The following is a 27,667-nucleotide window of genomic DNA, read 5'->3' on the forward strand; positions in this document are numbered from 1 at the left end:
TAAATATGTCACTTTGCAACTCATCATTCCCATTTGCCTTCTCTTTTATGTAAAAAGATAGAAAACTATCCATCTTAAAGATTAAACTGTCTTCAGCAGTCTAATTGGAGCATATGATTTTCAACATTTTCTAAGAATTGCATATACAGTTTTGTTCTTTTTACTTTTACTGTGTTATAAGATAGGAAAGGCTTAATATCAAAAATATGTATATAAGTTATGTTTTATCTCATGCTATATTGGAATTTAATACATTAAAAAGAAATAACATATCTAATCTAATCCTTTACAAAAATTTCAGTATTAGTAAAGAGTTCCATCTACCAAGTAGGTGCTTATGATACAGTTGAATTCAGGTATCACTGTTCCCAACAGTAGAGTATAGGACACGAGCAAGAAGCTGTACCGTCTTGGCCAATATTAATTTTTTGCGAGACACAGGGCTGTGTTGGGATACAAGGGACAGGCTATAGATGTCAGAATTTATTGGTTAAACACAATAGTATTTGTCCTGTGGGAAGGTGTTAAATAAATACTTGCTGGATGAAAAACAAATTATCTTGGCATGGATCAAAAATTATACCACATTCTCTCATTTCTGCAAAAGATTAGAGTACCCAAGGTAGTACTAAGAAACAACACTATCTATCTCTTCATTGGACAGCATCCAGTAGAAAGGTCATAAAGGCTGCCTGGCTTCATCTTCAGTATCGTGAAGGCCAGAGGATGAACACTTGCTTCTCTCCTGTTCTTCATTATTAATCTTTAGTACCCTATGGATTTACATCAGGCTAACACACCAACCTCTTCATTTCATTATTTCTAACATACAGCTAATTGTAAGTCACATTTCAACTTTAGACGTGTTGAAATATGAAAAAAATGTGTTAAAAATTGATGAGGCCGGGCACGGTGGCTAACGCCTATAATTCCAACACTTTGGGAAGCTGAGGCAGGTGGATGACTTCAGCTCAGGAATTCGACACTGGCCTGGGAAACATGGCAAAACCCCATCTCTACCAAAAATACAAAAAATTAACTGCGTGTCATGGCATGTGCCTGTGGTCCAAGCTACTGGGGTAGGGAGTAGAGGTGGGAGAATCGCTTGAGCTTGGGAGGCGGAGGTTGTAGTGAGCCAAGACGGTGCCACTGCACTCCAGCTGGGAGACAGAGTGAGACCCCATCTCAAAATAAATAAAATGAAATTGATGAAATATAGTATAATACAGTGACTCTCAACCTACAGCTGTAACCTAAGTCTATCACAGTTGTTAAATTTCTTAACTATGCCAATATGGATAAGCTACAAATTTGCCTCACCTAAATACTAGGAAAAATCATTTTTGGCCTGACTAAGAAGAGAAAAGACAATTACTTCCATTAAGCCAGGGTTTTGCTTTTATGATTCCTTTTAATAACAGCTACATTAACTTTAACAGCAGGAGAGAGGCTAACACAGGCAATTTTGGTGAGGTACAGTGGCTCATGCCTGTAATCCTGGTGCTACGAGAGGCTGAGATGAGAGGACTGCTTGAGGCCAGAAGTTTGAGACCAGACTGGCCAACAAAGTTAGACCCCATCTCTACAAAAAATCTAAAAAAATTAGCTGGACCTGTGGCACATGCCTGTAGTTCCAGCTACTCAGGAGGCTGAGGCAGGAGGATCACTTAAGCCTAGGAGTTTGAAGCTTCCGTGAGCTATGATTGTACCACTGTACTCCAGCCTGGGCAGCAGAATGAGACTGTCTCTAAAAAAAAACTAAACAAAAGAAAAGAAAATCCCCAGGCAATTTCACTTAAGATGGATTAGATCCAAACATCAAATTTGTGTTCTTGGCAAGTACTGTAATAATTTTTAATAAACAGCTTAGAAACTTAAGAAAAAAATTAGGACTGGGTACAATGGCACATGCCTGTAATCCCAGCATTTTGAGAAGCTAAGGCAGATGGATTGCTTAGGCTCAGAAGTTTGAGACCAGCCTGGGTAGCATGGCAAAACCCCATCCTCTTTAAAAAATACAAAAAATTAGCTGGGTGTGCTGGCATGCACCTATAGTCCCAGCTACTCAGGAGGCTGAGGTTGGAGGATCACTTAAGCCTGAGAGGTTGAGGCTGCAGTAAGCCAACATCACACTACTGCATTCCAGCCTGGGTGACAGAGACAGACCCTATCTCAAGAAAAGAAAGAAAAAGAAAAAAAAAATTGGTACCACCAGAAAAAAATAAAAATAAAACAGATGACAAATATACAGCAGCCAATCTAATATAATTAATGTATATTTGTAGCTTTATCTCTTCCAAAAAAAAAAGCAAAAACAAAAACAACCTCTCTTGATTTATAGACTATTTTTTCATCTACAAATGGTATAGCCCTCCTACAGAGTTCATTTTCTACCTTTCACCAAAATGACTGGAAGCACTGATAACTTCCATGCACAGGTATAGTGACTAAGAGGGATGTGTCTCTATCCCTAAATTGTGTGCAATCAAATTATATTTCTATTTTAAGTTTTTATAATTCATTTCTGACAAATGGCTTTCCTCCCTTTCACCTAGTAAGCAGCTCACATGTTACTTTACATGACAAATTAGTACCTGGTCAAGAAACCATTTTTTTTTTTTTTTGAGACTGAGTCTCATTCTGCCACCCAGACTGGAGAACAGTGGTGCAATCTTGGCTCACTGCAACCTCTGCCTCCTGGGTTCAAGAGATCCTCCTCCTGCCTCAGCCTCCTGAGTAGCTGGGATTAGAGGCATGTCCCACTATGCCCAGCTAATTTTTGTATTTTCAGTAGAGATGAGGTTTCGCTATGTTGGCCAGGCTGATCTGGAACCCCTGACCTCAAATAATCTGCCCACTTTGGCCTCCCAAAGTGCTGGGATTACAAGCGTGAGGCACCATGCCCAGCCAAAACCTTCTTTTGAAGAGAATAAAGAAATTAACTAGTTTTAAATGTGATTTTAAATTTTACTATGATAATATGAATTTTAAAATATATAGCTTTGCCAGGAGCAGTGGCTCATCCCAGCCACTTGGGAGGCTTGAGGTGGGGTGACGGTTTGAGGCCAAGAGTTCAAGACCAGCCTAAGCAACATAGTGAAACCCCTATCTCTACAAAAGTTAAAAAAAAAATTCAGATGCTAGCTTGGCACAGCTAGGCTTATGATACATCAACAATCTCACAGAATACCAACTCCAGGAAAGCATATTCTGTAAGCATGATACAACGAGACAAAGGAGGGCCATATCATAATTTGTCTAAGCAGAGAAAAACATAAGGTCACGGTTGGAAACCACAAAACAGCCAACATTCTTCTTTATTAATAAGTGAATGCTATACTTCTTTACCTAAGCAAACCACTACTACTTTGGACCCTCCCCCAAATCACCCAAGGAAAGCCTAGATTCTATCACAGGTTCTTTCAAACACTCTTTTATTGATAGGCCCCAGAGTTGCCCATGGTGTATGTTACTCCTTGATGCAAGTAATAAGCCCAAGTTTTCCAACTACAAGTGTATTTCTGGTGGTCTTTGGATCAAAGGCATAGAAAAACAAAAGAATAAATACAAAAAACTTTCAAGTTTTAATTGTATAATAATACTAGCAATGCTATCTTCTCTAGTCATTGGGAAAGAATAATACAGGTATTTAAACATCTCCATTTACTTAGAAACTGCTTCAAATAGCATGGTTTTTAATTTGAACAAATGGCATAAATCCAACCATCATTTCTCCTTTCTGGTTAAAAACAGAAGTGTATTTTAAACTTAAGATTCCAATTCCTTTATGTGACTTAATCATCTTTTTGTATAAAATAATACTTTTCTATAGGTTACTTGCTAGACAATAAGCATCATTTTTTTAAAAAAAAGGTATTATTTGACATTAATGAATAAAATGAGATTAGAAAGGTATATGGTCTATTGTCTGTAAAGTTCAACATCTTAAATGATTCACTGTGAAACTGCATTAATGTTTGTAAAACAGCAGTATAAATATATGTAAGAGATTTCAGAAAGATGTTTTAAAATGAATTCATCCGATACTCATTTTTTAAAAATTGCCTTCATTTACATAAAGGAAATTCTTACTCACGCTTCATTAATGGGTACAAAAATAAAATCCTTTGCAAAAATATCTACATGCCGGGTCCATGTTTTTACTCTCCCATGTCGCTTTTGCTGTATTCTGTAAGAAAGAGAGAAATTACAAGCTTCTGAAATATTTCTAGTGTTTCGGCTTATATGCAGTGATTTATTAAATTAAGAAGATTCAGATGTAACAGCTCAAACAGTTGTATAAAATAGTTTAACAAACTGGGGAAAGAAAACAGAACTTGTTGGATGGAAACTAGGAAGGCATGGACTGCAGGAGAAAGATATTTTACTCCTGCTACTCCATCTGAGGGGTGGAGGTTCTAGTGCTTGTGTTGCCTAGACTTCTCTACTATTTTTATTACTGTAGAATTGGTACTAGCAATTATATTGAGAGGTGTAGCCAAGCACAACTTAGGGCAACTGGGGAGAAAACAGTAGGAAAAGTGAGCATTATCTGATGGTAGATGAAGCAATGCAGACTATGAGCACTGGTGAAAACCAATGACTATTACCAACTCTAAGATGCAACATTAGGAATTGCTGAAATAAGAGAAAATATTTATATTATGCATAGCAGCCATCAATTGAAGATATCTAACGCTAGTTTTAAATTTTAAAATGTACCAATTCTTAAGTATATTTAAGTGTATCAATTATTAGCAAATATCAGAGCTAGATGCTATCACTATATGGAGAGAAATTATAAAGAAAATAGGTGGGCATGATGGCTCACACCTGAAATCCCAGTACTTTGGGAGGCAGAGGCAAGCAGATTGCTCGAGCCCAGAAGTTTGAAATCAGCCTGGGCAACATGGCGAAACCCTGTCTCTACAAAAATTAGCTGGGTGGGGTGGTATGTGCCTTAGTCCCAGCTACTTGGGAGGTTGAGGTGCGAGTATCGTTAGAGAGTGTGGGAGGTGGAGGTTGCAGTCAGCCAAGATTGCACCAATGTACTCCAGCCTGGGTGACAGAGTGAGACCCTGTCTTGAAAAAAATAAAATAAATGAGGCCTAGTATGTACAATAGTATTTCCTTAATTTGCCTGAGAAGAATCACCCAAAAAGCTTATTAAGAGTATAGATTCACAGGTTCCCCTCTTAGATATTATGGATAAACATCTAGTATAAAACAGAGTAATCTATAGTCAGTAAGTATCTAAGTAATTTTTAAAAAAATATATCAGTCACATGTGAAAAACACTATCCTAGATATTTGCTCTAGAACATTTATGAATTCCAGGTATTCTGAAAGTACTGGAATACTATGAATTATATTAGCTTTGCAAACTGATAAAATAAATAAATGATATTGCACATTATATTTTTTCCAAATATAATGTATTTCAAAACTAGCATAAAGTCAGTTTAAGGCAGGTGAATATGAACCCATGAAGAATGAAAATGGAACTAATTTATTTAGTGTGTTCTCTTCCTGGCTGGAGAATTTAACAAATAAGCAAGAGAATTACAGCAATTTGTGTTTTCTTTCAAGTACGTGATTTTTTACTTAAATGTGAGTGATTTACATCTGTTAAATATTTTCAGAGTTTGACTTACGACAGATTAGTTGTTTCATGATTTCTCCTCTCTCTCTGATTAAGGCGTTTATAGAAAAAGGAACTGAATATATGAATTCGGTCAGCATCTTCTTTCTTCAGTTTTTCAAGCACCAAATATCTATTTGATACGAAAACAACTCAAATATAATTAATGTAACACTTCACTTTATTTATTTATTTATTTCTATTTTTCTGGAGACAGAGTCTTGCTCTGTCACCCAGGCTGGAGTGCAGTGGTGCCATCTCAGCTCACTGCAATCTCCGCCTCCCAGGTTCAACTGATTCTCCTGCCTCAGCCTCCCGAGTAGCTGGGATTACAGGCACACACAATGCCCAGCTAATTTTTCTATTTTAGTAGAGATGGGGTTTCAGCAAGTTGGTCAGGCTGGTCTTGAACTCCTGACCTCAAGTGATCCACCTGCCTCGGCCTCCCAAAGTGCTGGGATTATAGGGGTGTGAGCATAGGTGTGAGCCACCACGCACAGCCATAGTTTACTTTATATTAAAAAGTCAGTAAATCTTTCTTCTTTAGAACCATCAATCTCTCTTCTTTAGAACCAAGGAAGTTATTAACAAAGTTTGATTATCCGATTATCTTCAGGCAATGAAAATTGATGTTTGAAAATAAAATTATGACATAAAGATCTAATGTTTTAAAACAGAGCACATTCTATGCAGTGAGCTGAAATTGCACCACTGCACTCCAGCCTGAGCAACAGAGTGAGACTATGTCACGAAAAACAAAAACAAAAACAAAACCTTGTTAGGCCGGGAACAGTGGATCATGACTGTAATACCAGCACTTTGGGAGGCTGAGGCAGGCAGATCACCTGAGGTCAGAAGTTCAAGACCAGCCTGGCTAATATGGTGAAACACCATCTCCACTAATAATATAAAAAATTAGCCAGGCATAGTGGGTGCCTATCCCAGTTACTTGGGAGACTGAGACAGGAGAATCGCTTGAACCCAGGAGGCAGAGGTTGCAGTGACCCAAAATCATGCCACTACACTCTAGCCTGGGCACAAAAGAGCAAGACTCAATCTCAGAAAAAATAAAAATAATAAAAAAAATCAAAGGCACATTCTACATCTAGAGTAAAGCATATGTCCCCCCATTATTCATAATAGCCCCAAAGCAGAAATAACAAAAATGCTCATCAACTGACAAATGGAAAAATAAAGTGTTACATTTATACAATATAATATTATTCAAAATAGAAATAAAGTACTAATACATATAGAAAATCCTTAAAAACATGCTGATAGAATCTACTCATAAAGACCACATATTTTATGGTTCTATTTATACAAAAGGTCCATAATATAAAATCCATAGAAATAGAGAAAAGACTTACAGTTGCATAGGGCTACAGGAGGGACTGAAAGAAAATAGTGATTGCTAATGGGTACTAGGCTTCTTTATGGTGCAATGAAAATGTTCTAATATTGATTGATTCAACTTCTGAATATACTCAAACACAATGAATTGTACACTTTAAGTGGGTCAATTGTATCTTATATGTATTATGTCTCAATAAATCATTATGTATTATTTCATTTTTAAAAGTTCAGTTAATAAACCATAAAGACCCAGCAGTATTTTTTATGAAAATAGAAAATAAAGAAAAAGAACTTGTACAGTGGTGAGGTGGTAACAATGAATATGTAAAGTTATCTTACATTGGTTCAAATTTTTTATTGCTTAGTTTTTTATACATCTGTATCAAAACAAATAGCAATAGTCCTTTATATCACAAAGGGAAATTATGATATATTAAATTTGTTTATGATCCAAACTTTCTCACAGGACTTATGCAAGTTCAAGCTTATCACCAGATTAATATTATGAAAATGAGTGCATACATCATTTAAATATTGAATGCTGGTGAAGCTGTTCAATTGCTATTTCATAAAATGAAGAATCTAATAACATCAGAACTTCTTTATAAGACGAAGTTAAACAATGATTTCAGGCTGGTCATGGTGGCAGGAGGATCCTTCGAGCTCAGGAGTTTGAGATCAGCCTGGGCAACATAGGGAGACCCTATCTCTCCAAGAAAATTTTAAAAATTAGCAGAGTGTAGAGGCTCGCACATGTAGTCCCAGCTACTTGAGAGGCGGAGGCAGCAAGATCACCTGAGCCAAGGAGGTCTAGACTTCAGTGAGCCATGATTGCACCACTGGTCTCCAACCTGGGCAACAAAGTAAAACTCTGTCTTTAAAAAAAAAAAATTCAGCCAGACATGGTAATTGCCTGTAATTGCAGCACTTTGGAGGCCAAGGTCAGAGGACAGCTTCAGCCCTGAAGTTCAAGACCAGCCTGGGCAACATAGGGAGACCCTGTCTCTATTTAAAAAAAAAAAAAATTAGGCCGGGTGCAGTGGCTCACACCTGTAATCCCAGCATTTTGGGAGGCTGAAGAGGGCAGATCGCTTGAGGATAGGAGTTCCAGACCAGCCTGGCCAACATGGTTAAACCCCATCTCTACTAAAAATACAAAAATGAGCCAGGCATTGTGGTGGCAGGCTCTGTAATCCCAGTTACTCAGGAGTCTGAGACAGAAAACTCACTTGAAACTGGGAGATGGAGGTAGGAGGCTGCAGTGAGATAAGATTGTGCCACTGCACTCCAGCCAGGGTGACAGAGTAAGACTCCATCTCAAAACAAACAAACAAACAAAAAAACAGGCTGGGCGCAGTAGCTCAGACCTATAATCCCAACACTTTAAGAGGCTGAGGCAGGCGATCACTTGAGGTCAGTAGTTTGAGACCAGCCTGGCCAAAATGGGGAAACCCTGTCTCTACTAAAAATAAAAAATTAGCCAGGTGTGATGACACATGACACGTGTTTGCAATCCCAGCTACTTGGGAGGCTGAGGCAGGAGAACTGCTTGAACCCAGGATGCGGAGGTTGCAGTAAGCTGAGATTGTGCCATTGCACTCCAGCCTGGGTGACAGAGGGGAACTCTGTCTCAAAAAACAAACAAACAAAAAAACAAAAAAGATTTTAAGGTTAACCTCTAACCATATGAAAGAGACTCTGAACATAATTTTTATTAAAATAATCCTTTTCTTCTCTACATTAACATTCCCCAGATGCACTGCCCTTCTACTCCTTATAATGTTGGCAAAGTTTGTTTAGAGGTTTCTTATTTGCAAAGTTAGAAATAGAGAAGAATTCTCAACTCTGGTAGTGGTAGTTACTCATTTAGTAATGAAGTTAAAAAAAATTTTCTCTTTTTAATTCACTTCTAAGAATGTCATGAGACAAACATAAATGCAGATTCTTAAAAGCATGGATTTTGTTAGGTCCTTTATTTTTTGGTATTTCCCTCAGAAAAGGCAGACTTCGTAGGTATGACAACTTTATAAAATTTGTTTTAATGTGAAACAGTAAAATATAAAGTGATTTGCTGAAAATATAAAGAAGTCAGGGTGGTAAATATTAAAGCTCTACTATAATATAAAAAGTGTAGATTATTTAAGTATGAAATATTCTCAAATGTAAGCAAAATACAGTTGTTGAACCTAAGATTTTACACTGAGCAATATGCTTTCAAAAACACAAAACTATTTTAGATATAAAGACTTAAATAGTTTAAAAGTAAAGGAGTGAAGGAATATGTGACATGGAAATGCAAATCAAAAGAAGGTGAAGTAGCTATATTCATTTTGAACAAAGTAGACAAGGACAAGGAAGATTATCAAGGATAATGAGGAACATTACATAATGATAAAAGAGGTGAATTCTCCAACACACAAATGTGTATGTACCTATCAAGGGAGCTTCAAAGTACATGGCAAAAATTGATACAGCTTTGAAATAAGCAGACAAATTCATAATTACAGTTCGAGATCTCAACAGCCCTTTCTCAATAATTGATAGAACAAGTAGGCAGAAAATCAGCAAGTATAAAGATGACTTGAAAATGTACTATCAGCCAACTTAACATAATTGACAGTCACCGAATACTCCATCCAACAATAACAACATTCATGTATACATTCACTTCTGGCTTTTCAGTAGCTTGGTTTGCGTTAAGGTAGTATAAATTAGGACTGAGAGATAATATTTTTAAAAATTGTGGTAAAAACATATAAAATGCATCATGTTAACCATTCTGAGTACAGAGTTCAATACTGTAAAATATATGCAGTGTTAAAAACAGATCTACAGGAACTTTTTCATTTTGTAAAACTGAACCTATATCTATTAAACAACTTCTTTTCCCCTTCCCTTAACTCCTAGTAAACATCAATTCTGTTTTCTGTTTCTATGAATTTGACTACTTTAAATACTTCATATAAGAGAAATCATACTTCTGTGACTAACTTACTGTGCTTGGCACAATGACTTCAAGGTTCATCTATGTTATAGCAAGTAACAGGATTTCCTTCCTTTTTAAGGAAGGAAACGTATACATATTTCACTATATGTACACATCACATTTGGTTTATCCATTCAAATGGACAGCAGGGTTGTTTCCATAGTAATATTCACCTCAGCTATTGTGACTGTTGCTATGAATATGAGTGTGCAAATATGTCTTCAAGACTCTGCTTTCTGGTTGGGAGCAGTGGCTTATTTCTGTAATCGCAGCACTTTGGGAGGTCAAGGTGGGAGGATGGCTTGAGACCAGAAGTTTAAGACCAGTCTGGCCAACAAACTCAGACATCACCTGTACAAAAAGTGAAAAAATTAGACAGCTGTGATGGTGTGCACCTGTAGTTCCAGTTACTTAGGAAGCTGAGGCAGGAGAATCACTTGAGCCCAGGAGTTTGGGGCTATAGTGAGCTATGACTGTGTTGCTGCCCTCCATCATGGGTGACATAGTGAGACCCTGTCTCAGAACAAAAAGACTCTGCTTTCAGTTCTTTTGGATGTGTAGTCATGCAGCGATTAAGAATGGGGATATGTTCTAAGAAACGCATCATTAGGTAATTTTGAAGTTGTGCATCATAGAGTACTTACACCATCCTAGGTGGTATCAGTGTCCTACCTAGGCTGCCTAGGCTATATAGTACAACCTACTGCTTCTAGGCTATACACCTATACAGTATAGCAACTGTAACACAATTAAAAGTATTTGTGTGCCCAAATACAGAGAAGGTACAGGAAAAATACGTTATTATAATCTTATGGGCTCACCATCATATATGGTCCATAATTGACGAGACGTTGTTATGCAGCACATGACTCTACACTCAGAAGTCGGATTGTTGGATCATGTGGTAGGTTCCATTTTTAATTTTTTGAGGAGCCTACATATTGTTTTCCACAGTGGTAGCACCATTTTATAAAAGTTCCAATTTCTCCATATCCTCACCAACACTTACGTTTGTTTGGTTTTTTTAAATAGTACTCATCTTAATGGATGTGAGGTGATACTGTGTTATGGTTTTGTTTTTTTAAGACGGAGTATTGCTCTTATACCCCAGGCTGGAATGCAATGGTGCCATCTCAGCTCACTGCAACTTCTGCCTCCTGGGTTCAAGTGATTCTCCTGCCTCAACCTCTGGAGTAGCTGGGATTACAGACATGTGACACTACGCCTGGCTAACTTTGTATTTTTAGTAGAGATGGGTTTCTCCATGTTGGTCAGGCTGGTCTCGAACTCCCGATCTCACGTGATCTGCCCACCTCAGCCTCCCAAAGTGCTGGGATTACAGGTGTAAGCCACCACGCCTGGCCTGCCCAGCTAATTAAAAAACTTTTTTGTAAAGACAGGGTCTCTTTATGTTGTACAAGCTGGTCTCCAACTCTTGGCCTCAAATGATCCACCCACCTTGGCCTCCCAAACACCTGGGATTACAGTTAAGAGTCACTGTGTCTGGTCAGCTATGAAGAACTCTGAAACACACCAAAAGGAAAAATGGTGCCCTTGAAATGGGAGCATAAACTAAATAGAATATAATCCTGATGTTGAGTAGACCCTGCTCGTTGATGGTGATGTCTGCTTCTTCTATATCCTTGTTGATTTTCTTTCTAGTTGTTCTATCAATTGTTGAGAGAGGGGTACTGACATCTCTGATTTTATTTGTGAATCTGTCTGTTTCTCCTTTCAGGTCTATCAGTTTTTGCTTTACACATTTTATAGCTCTGTTGTTTAGTACATATACATTTAGGATTACTATGTTTTCTTGGTGGATCACTCCTTTATCATTATATAATATCCTTCTTGATCCCTGGTAATTTTCTTTGCTCAGAAGTGTATCAGATTCTGCTTTCTTTTGTTTAATGTTTGCATAGTGTATCTTTTCTATCCTTTCCTTTCAACCTATATATATCATTACTTTTACGTTTCTTGTTAACAGTTCACTAATTCCATCCTCTGTACTTCCCATTGTGCTATTGAGCCCAGCCACTGAAGTCATTGTGTTTTATATTTTTAGTTCTAAAATTTCCATTTGTTTTTTCTTTACTTTTTATATTTTCATTTTTTGTAGAGATGAGGATTTTGCTATGTTGCCCCCAGGCTGGTCTCAAGTGATCATCTCACCTTGGCCTCCCAAATTGCTAGGATTACAGGCATGGCTCATCCATTTGTTTCATCTTTATATTATTTTGAGTTTTCATTTGTTTCACAAGTTGTCATCATGTTCGTTAAAACATTTTTATGATGGATCCTGTATTAGTCTGTTCTCTCGCTGCTCTAAAGAACTACCTGAAAGTATCTGGGTGTGGTGGTTGCTGTCTGTAATCCCAGCTACCTAGGAGGCTGAGTTGGGAGGATCACTTGAATGCAGGAGGCGGAGGCTGCAGTGGGCCGAGATTGCGCCACTGCACTCCCGATCTGGGAAGAGAGCGATACTCCATCTCCCAAAAAAGGAACTACCTGAGACTGGGTAATTTATAAAGAAAAGAGGTTTAACTGACTCACAGTTCCACAGGCCGTATAGGAAGCACGGCTGTGGAAGCCTCAGGAAGCTTAGAATCATGATGGAAGGTGAAGAGGAAAGAAGTACATCATACGTGGCCGGAGCAGAAGGAAGAAAGAGCAAAGGGGCAGGTGCTACATACTTTTATAAGCAATCAAACCTTGTGAGAACTAACTATAACAAGGATAGCTGGAGGAAATCTGCCCCCAGAATCCAATAACCTCCCAAAAGGCCCCTCTTCCAACATTGTGGATTAAAACAGGACATGAGATTCGGGTGGGGACACAAACCCAAACCGTATCAGATGCTTTAAGACTTCTGTCAAGGCTGGGCGCGGTGGCTCAAGCCTATAATCCCAGCACTTTGGGAGGCCGAGACGGGTGGATCACGAGGTCAAGAGATTGAGACCATCCTGGTCAACATAGTGAAACCCCATCTCTACTAAAAATACAAAAATTAGCTGGGCATGGTGGCGCACGCCTGTAGTCCCAGCTACTCGGGAGGCTGAGGCAGGAGAATTGCTTGAACCCAGGAGGCGGAGGTTGCGGTGAGCCGAGATCGCGCCATTGCACTCCAGCCTGGGTAACAAGAGCGAAACTCTGTCTCAAAAAAAAAAAAAAAAAAAAAAAAACTTCTGTCAAATAATTCTGACATTTGTGTCTTCTTGGTGTTAATGTCTACTGATTTTCTTTTCTCTTTAGTGTGAGATTTTTCTGATTCTGGGTGAGGCAAACAATTTTCATTTTAAATTTTGGACATTTTGAGTATTATGGTTTTTGTTTTTGGTTTTGCTGGCAAGTATGTAGAGGAATATAATTCTTATGTTTTAGCAGACTTCCTCTGGCACAACACTCCAGTGGACAGAAGGGTGTTACTGCATTATTGTGAGGCGGGACTAAAAGTACATGTTCTCTACTAAACCTCCACTTGAAATTTCCTTAAATCACCTCTCATCTAGATTTCCACAATGTCCATGCCTGTCAAAATGGTCTCATGAAAATTCAATTATGATATCATTTCTCTGATCAAAACTTTCTCTTTATCACAATGTGTGTCTTCCCACCAAACTGAATTGCAACCACCAATAGGTATAAAATCAATTCAGCAGGTTCCAGCATCAATTTTTAAAAGTTTTGTTTTGTTCCATACTCAGAGCCAACAAAAAAAAAAGAAAGAAAAAAAAGTTTTGTTTTGTTTAATAAAACACAGTATAAGAAACTAAAAAATATTACAGAGAACTGTACATACTGATGCTAAGTTCTGTTTTATTTCATATACATCGTCCATTTTATATCACAAACCCGTAAAAATAAAATACAAATTGATACATGTATAAACACATTGCACGTAGGTGTATAGATGTGTATATTGGGTCATAATGTAAGCTCTTCCAGGAAAGCTTCCTGGTCCCTCACAGCTCCCAACTTCCAAAGAAGATAATGAAGTATTTTCTCATCTGCTAGGTCTATAAGATGTTAATGCTTCTATCATTGCTTGAATTCCATATTTGTGTTTCCTACAGGACCATAAACTTCTAACACTGTATTAGGCATTTTTCCTAGTACTTGATATGTACACTCTCATTTAATTCTCACAAAATTCTTTTTTTGGGGGTGGGTGTGGAGTGAGGACAGTGTCCTTCTTTGTTGACCAGGCTGCAGCACAGTGGCACCATCATAGCTCACTGCAACTTCAAACTCCTAGGCTCAGGTAAACTTCCTGCCTGAGCCTCCAGAGTGGCTGGGATGATAAGTGTATGCCTAGATTGTTTTTAAATTTTTTGTGGAGACAGACTCTCACTTTGCTTCCAAAGCTGGTCCTGAACTCCTGGGCTGAAGCAATCCTCCCACCTTGACTTCCCAAAGTGTCAGGATTATAGGCATAAGCCATTTCGCCTGGCTCAATTCTCACAACTCTTTAGACAGTATTCTCATTTTGAAAATGTGCAAAGACAGAAACAGATTAAATAACTCCCCAAATGTCACACAGTAAGTGGCAGAGGTAAAATTTAAAACTCACTGACTCTGGAAAACAAAGACATTACAATATGACAGAATGTTAAAGATTTCATAGAACATTAGTGGAAAATTAACTTACTTCAAATAAAAGTCTATAATAACATCGTTTAAAAATTCTCCTTCATTTAGACAGTGCAGATCCTCATTGGTAACGGAGATGCCTCCCTTAGCTGGAGGTGGTGGATATACTATCAACCTGTAACAAAATTAGAAGAAACGCAACTAAACAAATATATATATATGTATATACAACTGAAATGTAGTAAAACAGAGAAAGACACTTAAGATCATTGCAAAGATAAAGGAATTCTCTCACTTTTCTACTGGGCCAATGAATATGGTGTGATTTTCTCCAGTTTCTTCTTCTTCATCAAAAAACTGAAATTCCTGTTTGCTTCTAAGTTGTATTTTAGATTCAAATGACACCTGATAAAGGAAATTAACAATTTAGTCAATTGGGGAAAGTTTCAATAAAAAGGGGAAGCACAAGGCAAGAATGCTTTTCAACGCAAAAGGATTAAAAATACATAACTAAAAAAGTATGCATGATATTTAACAATTAAAAATAAGAAACAGGCAAAACCAGGGGCCAATTTCTTATTTTCTGTAGCTACTAGATAGTCTCCCAACTTATGTAACAGTAAATTTCCAGTATCTTGCTTCTTTCTCTCTCTTTTTTAATACTTTTAGAAGTCAATAACTTCTCTAAGATCTCTACTATTGACATTAAATTAGATAATGCTGGTAAAATTCAAAGAACCTTTCAAAAAAACCAGAGTGATTTTTGCCTCTGAGTTCAATGGCTGGGCAATCTGTAAGATGTAGGGGCAGAGGCTCAGGGAACACAGAAGTCTAATGAGTTTCAGCCCTCCACAGAGCTAGCTGAAACAGGGGTTTCCTTGGAGGAAAGAACCTTCCATTGAAGTCTGAGTCCATCCCAGCTGCATTATGCTGCTCTTTTCTCTCTCTGGCACTATCTCCCATGCCAACTATGCAAAAGAAAGAGAATCATTTCCCTTCCTTTTGTTCTTTTCTCAACCCACTAATTATATTTATAGCTCTTCTCTGGGGAGTCCTTGCTCAACTGTCACAAAGATTGTGCTATAGATAGCCATATTTCCAACTTTGTAGGCAGATTGAGAGATTTGTTCCCAATAAATTAGGTCAGCAAAGCTAAGTTGCTGTAATAGGAAATAAACTTAGAGTTTAAAAATTATATTTGTATTATTTACCATTATACTATGTGTTATAGTAGTATTGTGGTCTCTGATTCAGGTGGTTTCAGAGTTACCTAGCTATATGAGTAGTTATTCCAGAACTAGATACATGTTTTGACAATAAAAGTCAAGTAGCATGTATTCCTCATTTCTCAAGTTTTCAACCATAGATGCCTATGTTACATACAAATGTACACCAGGGACCACAATTTCTTCAAACCTAAGACACAGGGTAACAATCCATTTGAATGTAGCAATGTATGCATATATATGTTGGAAGTAGGGTATAAAGAAGAAAGAATGAGCGAAAAAAGATGATGAAAATTAAAGATAAGGATAGAATGTAGAGGAACTAAAAATGCTTCTGAGACCTGTATCAAGTACTATTTGTCATCTACCTACCACTGTTTTGACACAAGGTAGTTTACAAATCACATATAAAAGCAAGTAATTTTGAAATAGAATTAAAAAGATTTAACACCGAAATTAACAGTATTCAAACATATTTCCCTTTAAAACTACTCATAATTTAAGAACTTTTTTAAATTAAAAAAACATAATTACAGTTTTGATTTTGTTTTCTTTTTGCCCACAACTTCCTTTGATGCTGTCTTCATAGGTTCTTGTACAGGCAACAAGTCTGCCATTGGCTTCTTCAAAAAGAATTTTCGCAAAAAAATTGGAAATGTTATTCTTTATACCAATTTCATTAATGATACTTTCAAATACCATATTTGCCTGAGGATCAAGGCCATTTTGAAAAATTAAGATTATATACTGTTCTTCCAAATCTGAAAAGAAATAAATGTAACTGTAAGTCTAAAATGAACAAAAGTAGTAAACAGATACTTTTAAAAGGAGTAACTATTAATTCTTTCCAGGAAGATCCTCAGAAATCCCACTATAAATGTCCACAATGTCTGACATATTTAGTGGTTACACAACAAACACTGGAAAGACCAGTGTGTGTTACATGTCGAGGTCACCTAAGTTATTAGAAGGAAGGAACCAGAACACATTATTCAGTTCTAGAACAAATCTATTCATGATGTAACTAATTTACTTCATCTAATAAATCTAAATCTATAGTCTTAAATATATAACAGTTAACATTGTTGTCCAACACAAATAGGAAATTGCCAAGTGCACTGGTAGTATCTTAAGAGAATTTAACTGCAAAACAGCTGTTCGCTAATGTGCCAACTCTTACAGATTTGGTCGTAGCTAACATTTATTCATAATTAAGCTGAAATAGCAATTACTGCTGAAATGTGTTTATCTTCTAAGCAGTCAAGCCATGCTGTGTTAAAGGTGAAGGAAAACAAACTGGAGAATCACATCTACACATTATAAAGACTTAAGGACCATTTTATGAACTTAACAACTTCCTATTCAGGCCAAGTTTCAAGACTTCCAGATTTATATGGCTGATTTACACTTAATATTCCCATCAGTTAAAAAATTTTATATTACTCAGATTACAGTGTTTGTTAAGAGCATAGATGTTTTGGGTTCTGATCCAGTTAGAAACTTTCTTTTTTTTTTTTTTTTTTTTTTTTTGAGATGGAGCCTCACTCTGTCACCCAGGCTGGAGTGCAATGGTGCAATCTTGGGCTCACTGCAACCTTGGTCTCCTGGGCTCAAATAATTCTCCTACCTCAACCTCCTGAGTAGCTGGGATTATAGGTATGCGCCACTAAGCCCAGCTAATTTTTGTATGTTTAGTAGAGATGAGGTTTCACCATGTTGCCCAGGCTGGCCTTGAACTCCTGACCTCAGGTGATCCACCCACCTCACCTCCCAAAGTGCTGGGATTACAGGTGTGAGCAACTGTGCCCAGCCCACTTAGAAACTTTGTAAATAAGTAAGTATGGGTTTTATCTTCAGCCCTTCCACTTTCTGTGAGTTTTTCCTCATCTGTAAAATGGAAAAAGTAGTATCTATTTCACAAGGTAGCTGTGAGAATTGTAGATAATATACATCTAAGGCATTTGTCAAAGTGCACTCACATTTTGCTATTCAACAGATATTGTAAATACGGTATCTGTTATAATTATCTATTATCTGTTTTACACAACTTACTTGTTAATTTATTTATTCCTTTACAATCATTCCAAACTTTATCCTCCTTATTCATTTGCAGTTGCATGCTCAGCTTTTGATAAACTGCTGGTATTGCCTGAAGAAACACTACAGGTAATTTTCGGACATTACACCATTCACATTTAGTTAGATCAGAGGTATGTAAAATAATCTCTACAGGATCATGGTCTGGTTCTGGAGGAAAACAAATGGAAATAGAAAAGTAATCAATTCTTAAGAAGGTAATATAATGAATGGGAGAAATTGTGAGGAAATACCAAGTTTAAATGTAAGCATTTACTTATTATGCTCTGTAAATCATTGCTCTTATGGGAAATAAAAAAAAAAAATCTTTGTAACTGCCTTAATGAAGCTTTTTTATTTTTTTCATATGAAGAAAGGGTTCTAAAAACTTAGGCTCTGTGACGTTACTGAACAAAATTACACCAAGATATATGCCCTTTGGTAAGAAGATATATGTAACAACTAATCATCTTAATATAACTCTATGAATATTATTTAATCTTTTATTTCTATAAAGTGCTTTAAAATGTAAAGAAAGCTTTAGTGGGAAAAAGACATAAAATAGCTTACCGTCTAGCTGTATCTTGATAAAATCTAAACAAAACTAAAAAATAAGATAAATTAGTATTGATCTAGACTTATAAAGAAAGGCAGGCTTCACTTTTTTATTCAAGTACTTAGAATGTTTATTATATTACCGGTTCATCTCTTAAAATCCCACAGAGAAGTTGGCATAACATTACAATGAACACCTAAACATTCCTCACCTAAATTCACTAACTGTTAAACTGTTAACATCTTGCCACATTCCTTCCATCACTCTTTCTTTCCTTTTTCTTTTTTTTTAAACTTTTATTTTAGGTTCAAGGGTATATATGCAGGTCTGTTACATAGGTAAACTACATGTCATGGGGGTTTGACATTCACTCAATGGTTTTCACATCCATTGAGGGTCCTTGCCTAAATTAGTTACTACTGGTGGTTACAAAATAGCGATTTTCTAACTAATTATTTCAATGTGGAAAAGACACATTAAGCCTAATGCAACCTAAATTAATTATTTTACAGAAGTTATCAGATTCAAAAAAGGAGGCAAGTACTTTGAAATGCATTAAATAAACAAGATAAATGAACATACAGAGGGATGAATAGATACACGGAAAGAAAATACAATAAAATGCTAATGGTAGAACTTAGCTGACAGTTATATAAATGTTCATTGCAAAATTCTTTCAACTTTTCAGTTTGAAGATTTTTATGACACGAAAAAAGAAAGCAAGAAAATATAAATTTAGCAATTACTACAATAATTGCAAAGTCTAGAATGTCTCTAAACGTACTTTCCAGAGATTGTGTTTGAAAAGAGTATGATATCTCGTTTCACTGGAAAGTAACACATTATTTGGGGACATTAAGTATCAGTAACAGCAGGGAATGGTGGCTTTTAACCGTTATCCCAGCATTCTGGGAGGATCGCTTGAGCCCAAGAGTTCGAGACCTGACTGGCCAACCTGGTAAAATCCGGTCTCTAATAAAACTATAAAAAATTAGCCAGGCGTGGTAGTGTGCACCTGTAATCCCAGGTACTTGGAAGGCTGAGGCAGGAGAATTGCTTGAACCCAGGAGGCAGAGGTTGCAATGAGCCAAGATTGTGCCACTGCACTCCAGCCTGGGCAAAAATAGTGAGACACCATCTCAAAAAAAAAAAAAAAATAGCTGGGTATAGATGGCATGTGCCTGTAAGTCCCAACTACTCTGGAGACTGAGGTGGAGTGACTGCTTGTGCCTAGGAGTTCAAGGTTACAGTTAGCTATGACTGCGGCACTGCACTCCAGCCTAGGAAACAAAGACAGACTTCATCATTTTAAAAAAATGAGTATGGTAGCTTGCAAAACATTCTAGCATACATGGATGTTGACATTATATGTTCTGGGAAAATGTTAGCTAATTAAAAAAGTGTCAATAATGATGGCATAAAGCATTCATTCATTCATTCGAGAAAGAGTCTTGCTCTGTCATCCAAACTGGAAGGCAGCAGCGCGATCTTGGCTCACTGCAACCTCAGCCTTCCAGGTTCAAGTGATTCTCCTGACTCAGCCTCCCTAGTAGCTGGGGTTACAGATACATGCTACCATGCCCCACTAATTTTTGTAGTTTTAGTAGAGACGGGATTTCGGCATGTTGGCCAGGCTAGTTTCGAACTCATGACCTCAAGTGATCCACCTGCCTTAGCCTCCCAAAGTGCTGGGATTTCAGGTATCAACCACTGCATCTGGTTGACATAAAGTATTTAAATAAAATTGTCGCATGAAATAAAGGAATTGAAGGAAGTTATGTCTAAATATCTGTCATTTAGAAATGTGTAAGTAAATCACACATAAATATTAATAACATAAGTAGACATGAGTTTATTTCACCTATATTGTGAAAGTTTCTAAATTTAAATTGAATGAAAACCTTGATTTTATATCTTCGAATTTGAAAAATGAGGGATTGCTTTGTATTTGTGCATATGTGGTATTCCTAATAACATAAGCCAATTTGCTTCTTTTGAAAAGCATTTGCTTTTAAATAAAATTGACTCTTCTAAATAATGGCAATCACATCATTGAGCAAATTAAAATGATTAAATTATCTAATGATAAACAAGTATAGGATTTTATAAAACATCAAATATAGTAAAACATTTAAAACCTGTTTCTCAGATTAATCATAACTTGGCAGATAAATAATTTCACTGCAAAACATAAGGAAACTATGTTCAAAAAGAAGAAAATACCAATCATCTTTTTATTCACACCATCTAAAGAAGTTATAGATGCACTAACTATTCTTCAATAAAGAATGCCCTTTGTGAAAAATCTCATGTTACAACTAAGGTTAACACCACACTGCAAATTTCCACATTATATTTTTTGGCTGGAATATATCATTTAGCATTATAATTTTTTAAACTGACACATTTTATGCTACATATACTGCCTTTTATTTTTTTAACTAAATTTACAAGGTTTTTCTTCACTGAAGCATATTTAGCCTATTGGAAAACATTCATCCAAATTTTAATACAGTTCTTTATAAATAGCTTTAAGACTAAATATGCAACTTTTTAATTAAATGTCTAAATCACCAGCAAAACCTTACTCATCACACTGAAGAATTATAAATAATAGTGTTAATGTGGGAGAAAGCCATGAAAGTTACAGGGCAGTGCTGAAAATTTTTGAGGTATAAAGTGACAAAGAATGACATTTTTGTTAATTGACAGAAACCAGGAAAGATAATCTGCAGTACAAGGGCTGTAACAAAATACAAATTTCATAAATCACTAAAAACAATGACATATGTTACAATATTATTGGGCAATAAAGGGTAGACACTTTATATACAATTTGCTTTAAATTTCCATAGTACTTGTGAAACTTTCTAGTTTTTAAATTGTGAGAAGCTTAAGGTTTTTGATGGAAAAAACATGCTGGATTCCCAAAGAGCTGTGCTCTGCTAAGAAATCAGGTTCACATTTGCTGCTATAAACAATTTTTTTTTCTTTTGATCATATTGTATCCTAAAACCATGAGCCTTTACCAGAAAAAAAGTTATTGTTCATTACATTAAATAATAAAATACCTTATACCTTTCCTGCTGTTAATAAGTTCTCTCTTTCATTTTTTTTGAGACAGAGTTTCGCTCTGTCACCCAGGCTGGTGCACTAACATGATCTCAGCTCACTGCAACCTCCGCCTCCCAGGTTCAAGCTATTTTCCTGCCTCAGCTTCCCGAACAGCTGGAACTTCAGGTGCATGCCACCACGCCTGGCTAATTTTTGTAATTTTAGTAGAGATGGGGTTTCACTATATTAGCCAAGCTGGTCTCGAACTCCTGATCTCGTGATCCACCCACCTCGGCTTCCCAAAGTGCTGGGATTACAGGCACAAGCCACTGTGCTCGGCAATAAGTTCTCTTAAAGACAGTGCTTTATGTACAAAGGACAGTATTAGGAGACAGAGTTTGAAATAAGAGTTGGAAACAAATGGGGACACCAAGTTAAGACATTCTAAAATAAAGGCTTACAGAATAAATACAGTGCTTTACAATTAATCTAGCAACAATGTTTAGCACACATTAGAGAGAAAAATGATGACTAAGAGGGCTAGTTAAGGAGATTATATTAAAATTTCAAACAGAAAATAAAAACTTGGATTGGTGGAATTAGAATAGTAAGTACACAGGTATGATGGGTAAGATAAAGTACACAAAGTCCTTTGGGCACTGTGGACAATGAACTAGTCTAATGCACAGTGCCTTTCGGGTACTATTATAGTACAGTAATCTATTTCTAGGAGTCTTGATGCTATAATTCACTTTCCAGCAGACCCCAAAGCTTCTGGAATCTTCATTCTCTCACTACAGTTATTTAATATATTATTTTCAAGTACTTAGTTGGCATGATAATAAAACAGTAACATATTGTAAAGTTTTCTAACCCATTGAGAGTTCCATGCACTAAGTTGGCATGATAATAAAACGATAACATATTGGAAGGTTTTCTAACTCATTTTAATGGTGAGGAGCTACTATTTATATGCTCTTAAAGCAATGTGAAGTCTTGAGCTGATTTTGATATTCTATTAAATATTTTAGTTTATAAATTTTGATTATATATTAGCTTTAACAATGGAATTTTTAATGTTATAAACAGCTTAAGAATATACTTACAATTACAGGCTCTATTAATAGCCGAAAGAGTGTTCCTACTCGGATACTTCGACAGTTTAAAATGACACTGTCAAAGGAACTTTGGCAGGTTAAAGATAAAGGATCAACTGAAGTTTCTTGAGAAAACACTTTACGACGTTTTAGAGGTGTGTTGATAATAGAATTGCCAAACTAAAAAGGAAAAGAAATTTTTCACTTAAAAATTTACTAAAACAAGGTATACAAATATGCAAAGACCCAATATAAGAAATGTAAATATCACAGCATAAAATGGATTTTCTTTCAACAGTGTTAGATAAAACAAATATTCATGGTTTTTATATAATAGTAAATCCTTATATCTTATTTAGCTTAGTTATTATTTTAGTTATTATTTAAATTTGAGTCATAGTATGTCAGTCAGGAATAGTACTCTAGGAATCAGACTTCCGGGATTTTAACAGCCACACCACCTTTCAAATATCTGATCTAGTAAAACTGAATAACTTGCATAAGTTTTGGTTCCCTAAACTGTAAAATAAGCAGAGTAAGAGTATCTACTTAACTGAGTTAATGCATAAAAAGCAGTTTAGCAGAGTGCTTCATTCATAGTAAAATGCTGCTAGTTATAATGGCAGTGGTACTTGAATTAAATCAGCAATTCTTTAGAAAGCAAGCAATTTAGGGAAATGATTATTACACAAGAACCCTTCTTTATATATTTACATATTTAAACTATTTCATCTGTTAAATTATGATTCCAGTCACTCCAAATAGAAATTAATCATAAACATTTTATATAGCTATATTATTTTAATTAAAAGTAATTATATTAGTATCTTTATTATCATCGAAAGAATAAAACATTATCTTGACAGGAAACAAGGGAAAAGAATGTCCACCATTCCTATTATCCTTCTAAAGGCATTTCTACGATCTATGTCACTGGAAAAAATATGTATTTAAAACAAAATATGATCATCATATATGTATGATTCTTTAACCTGCTTTTTCAGGCTTATTAACAGATTTATCATTAACACTTTCCCTTATTATTATTTTTTGAGATGGAGTCTTGCTCTGTTGCCCAGGCTGGAATACAGTGGCACAGTGTCGGCTTATCTCCACCTCCCTGGTTCAAGCAATTCCCCTGCCTCAGCCTCCCAAGTAGCAGGGATTACAGGCGCACGCCACCACACCAGGCTAATTTTTTTTGTATTTTTAGTAAGGACAGGGTTTCACCATGTTGGCCAGACTGGTCTCAAACTCCTGACCTCAGGCAATCTGGTCGCCTCAGCCTCCCAAAGTGCTGGGATTACAGCATAAGCCACTGCACCCAACCTATTTTCCCTTATTATTAAAGAAACCTGTTAGGTTTAAAAGTGTTTTGTTTTGTTTTCCTTTGTTTTCATTTTAGTGGTAGAGTTACATCTTCAAATGAGAGGCTATTTAGCTTTCTAATAAAACAGATAAGAGCTGCTGCAGTTGAATCCACAATAAAGGATTTAGTCTAAAATTTGATTGGTCCACACCCTCCATAGAACATCATCGAAGAGAGTACACACTGAATTACCCTTATGATTCAGTGTGCCGGTCTGAAAACTGCTCACCTACAAATTCCATTACATGGAAATTCGTCACTCGTTTAACTGAACTCATATTTGGACATCTGAATTCTTTACAGTCTTTTGCCACAGCAAACTATTCTTCAAAGAGCATTTTTGCAGTCTAATTAAAATTAGAATTTTAATTCTAATTGTGGTACACAGGTAGAATTACTGCCAAGTTGCCCTCAACAGTTACAAGTTATACCAACTTGTACACTCAACATTCCACTTCTCCAAACACTGATCAAGATGAGACAACATCATAGTTTGAAATTTTTTAGCAATCTGCAGTTAACAAAAGGCAATTTAATTTCATTTTCACTACGATGATTATTACCTTTTTTTGAATTCTATTCATTTTCTTTCCTTATTTCCTTATGGTTTGCCTCTATTTCTTGATTTTTAAAAAATTAAAAATATATAAAGGACCACCACTTTATACTTTGTCACATAGCTCACTATTTTTCCATTTGCATCGACCTATCAAATTGTGCTTAGAGTGGTGTTTTGCCACAGTTTTACTTTTTATGTAATCAAATATATTCATCTTTTCATTTACTATTATTGCTTGTGCTGCCATGCGGAAAGGCATTCTGTAAGATTACATAAAAATATTAATCCAGCTGGGGGCAGTGACTTGCACCTGTAATCACAGCCTGAGTGACAGAGCAAGAGCCCCCCCACCTTTAATTAAGTAAAGATTTAAATAAATTCATATATTTTTCTATTATCCCTATGATTGATTGCTTATTTTTCATTTTTTAAGGTTCTCATCTTAACAACCAAGTACATATGTTGCCATATTTTTATCTGTACTCCTATAACCACTGACATGTATAAACTCATACATACAGAATTTATTATTTTTTTTACAAGTTTATTATTTTATAAAAATATTTTTACTAAAGTAATATATATATATTTCCCTATTTTGGTATTCTCACTTAACAGCGCCATGCAGAAATCCTAAAAGTCACTGATATAAGTTCTAATTTTCATTTTCAATGGCTGGATCATATGGATATACCATAACTTCTTCAGCCATACACATATTAACAGGCAATGATTTTGTTTGTAGTTGTTTGCGCCAATAGATCATGTTTGCATATAAAGCCTTACGTACTGGGGAAAAGAGGAATACCTGTGAGGTAGAGTCAAAGGAATTAATTATTTGGTCAAATAGTACACATTAAAAAATTTTTTAATAGTTATGTTTACATTTTTTTCCCAAAAGGCCATAGTAACTTTCTTTTCTATCAGCAAATTGAGAAAGTATCCTTTCCCTTGGATTCTTGACAACAGCACGTATTAGTTGATTTTGTAACAATTTTTTAAGTCTATTGAATATAGTTACATTTCATTTTTCTTAATTTGTGCTTTTCAGGTGGTAGTTTACTACATTAATTTCTATTTTTGTACATTCTTATCCTTTGTTCATTTAATTTTTATCCTTTTATGAGTTCTTAGTCTATTAGACATTAAAATATTATATATCATCTGTATTATAAATATTTGTTCTATTGTTTATTGACATTGTTCATATTACCTTTTTCCATGTGAACTTTCTGAAATTTTTATAGTAAAATATAAAATAAAGCAAACTATAATGAAACAATATTATCGTAAACTATATCCATGTTTAAGATAACTTCTCTCTGCTAGATTTTACAAGCAATCTTTGTATATACTGACATTTCATTGTAAGGTTGATACTGTGTTTTCTTGATGAATTTTTTATACTTTAAACCTTAAGTTTAATTGAAACTTATTTTTGTATATGGCTAAGTGTTCTTCCTAATAATCTCCTACATGGTATTTAAGCCCTACTTAATGAATAATCCATCTTTTTCTCCTGACATTATCGAATTGCCTTCTAAAGAAAATTTACACCCCAAAATGGAGGCATTAATCTGAACAAATGTCAACAAATGTGAAAAGTACCTGGTCTTTCATTCTTGCTTTTCTTGGCAATGTAACTGTATTTAACTCTGAGTCTTCTGGAATGCTTCGTAGTTCACGCTCTATCCTGCAAGTATTTTCATTTAGTGCTGCTTCTACTTTTCCAGTGGATGGTGCAGGGGAAGAACATGCTGAATCAGCAGGCTGAGGAGATATGCTCTCTCTTCTGTTAGTTCTGTCGTTGTCATCATCATCATCACTGGACAAAATGACTAAAAGTATTTTAATAATTTATAATTTATATTAAAACTATATAATTTTTTTTTTTTGAGACAGGGCTTCGCTCTCATTGCCCAGGCTGATGTGCAATGGTGTGATCTTGGCTCACCACAACCTCTGCCTCCTGGATTCAAGCAATTCTCCTGCTTCAGCCTCCCATGTAGCTGGGATTACAGGAATGCACCATCACACCTGGCTAATTTTGGATTTTATTTATTTCTTTTTTTTTTTAGTAGAGATGGAGTTTCTCCACTTTGGTTAGGCTAGTCTCAAACTCCTGACCCGAGATGATCCACCCACCTAGGCCTCCCAAAGTGCTGGTATTACAGGCGTAAGCCACCCACCCGGTCTATTTATATCCATCTCTGTCCATTAAAAATGCAAATAAATTACCAAAGTAGAAAATAGACCAAATTTGCTTTGGATCTCCTCCAGATCTAACAATAATTAACATGAATGAAGATACAGTCCACTCTGACGATAATTTAAATCTGAAGAAAGTGCTAAGACTTGGCATCTTTTAAAAAATATTATACAAATATAAAATTTGATTCTACAGTCCATCGCCACTCACCCAAACAGCAGTAACAGCAAGTTACAAGAAGAATTACATATTTATCAGTAGGTCTATTTCAGAGTCCCAAAAAGTTTAACGTGTAAAAAATAACTTGCATACAACTTGTTTGCAAAATAGTATGCATTGTAAATATGTGTGAAACTCCGTGTAGTCAAGTAATTTTTTTTTTTTTTTGAGACAGAGTCTCATTCTGTCACCCAGGCTGCAGTACAGTGGCACGATCTCAGCTCACTGCAACCTCTGCCTCCTGGGTTCAAGTGATTTTCCTGCCTCAGCCTCCCGAGTAGCTGGGATTACACGTATGTGCCACCACACCCAGCTACTTTTTGTATTTTTAGTAGAGATGGGGTTCTGCCATGTTGGTCAGTCTAGTTTCAACCTCAGGAGATCTGTTCGTCTTGGTCTCCTAAAGTGCTGGGATTACAGGAGTGAGCCACTGCTCCTGGCCACTGCCAAGTAATTTTATCTCACAGGAAGTTATTAAAATCATAACTGGTCTTTGGAAGAAATCTGGACCAGTGCCTAATGTTCAGTTAAGTCTTGTTGAGTAAATGGACGTGGGCAAAAGACAATATGATGGTAATTTGCTCTTACACCTTGTACTCATTACTGAATCGCAGGCAAATCTCTCTATATCTTAATTTGACTCAAATACAAACTTCTTGCTATGGTTTATAAATGTATATAATTTGGTCCCTATTTGTCCAATTTTCTCATAATATTCTGTTTTTCTCT

General features: G+C 35.9%; 1 protein-coding gene across 5 annotated transcripts in view; it reads right to left on the reverse strand.

The window, feature by feature from the left end:
* The window catches only part of SENP6 (SUMO specific peptidase 6), a 109,660-nt gene that overhangs the window by 14,346 nt on the left and 67,647 nt on the right, over nucleotides 1-27,667 (reverse strand). For all 5 annotated transcript variants that reach the window (XM_012471809.3, XM_012471805.3, XM_012471808.3 and 2 more), the window contains 9 exons: nucleotides 26,119-26,348; nucleotides 22,592-22,762; nucleotides 18,446-18,479; nucleotides 17,852-18,046; nucleotides 16,334-16,560; nucleotides 14,869-14,978; nucleotides 14,632-14,748; nucleotides 5,655-5,774; nucleotides 4,097-4,189 (listed from right to left, as the gene is read on the reverse strand). In XM_012471809.3, the coding sequence (XP_012327232.2) occupies nucleotides 4,097-4,189; nucleotides 5,655-5,774; nucleotides 14,632-14,748; nucleotides 14,869-14,978; nucleotides 16,334-16,560; nucleotides 17,852-18,046; nucleotides 18,446-18,479; nucleotides 22,592-22,762; nucleotides 26,119-26,348 (1,297 nt within the window). The remainder of the gene's footprint in view (nucleotides 1-4,096; nucleotides 4,190-5,654; nucleotides 5,775-14,631; nucleotides 14,749-14,868; nucleotides 14,979-16,333; nucleotides 16,561-17,851; nucleotides 18,047-18,445; nucleotides 18,480-22,591; nucleotides 22,763-26,118; nucleotides 26,349-27,667) is intronic.

Source organism: Aotus nancymaae, unplaced genomic scaffold (genome assembly GCF_030222135.1).
Source record: "Aotus nancymaae isolate 86718 unplaced genomic scaffold, 86718_ANA_hifiasm-v0.15.2.pri h1tg000040l, whole genome shotgun sequence".
Classification (NCBI taxonomy): domain Eukaryota; kingdom Metazoa; phylum Chordata; class Mammalia; order Primates; family Aotidae; genus Aotus; species Aotus nancymaae.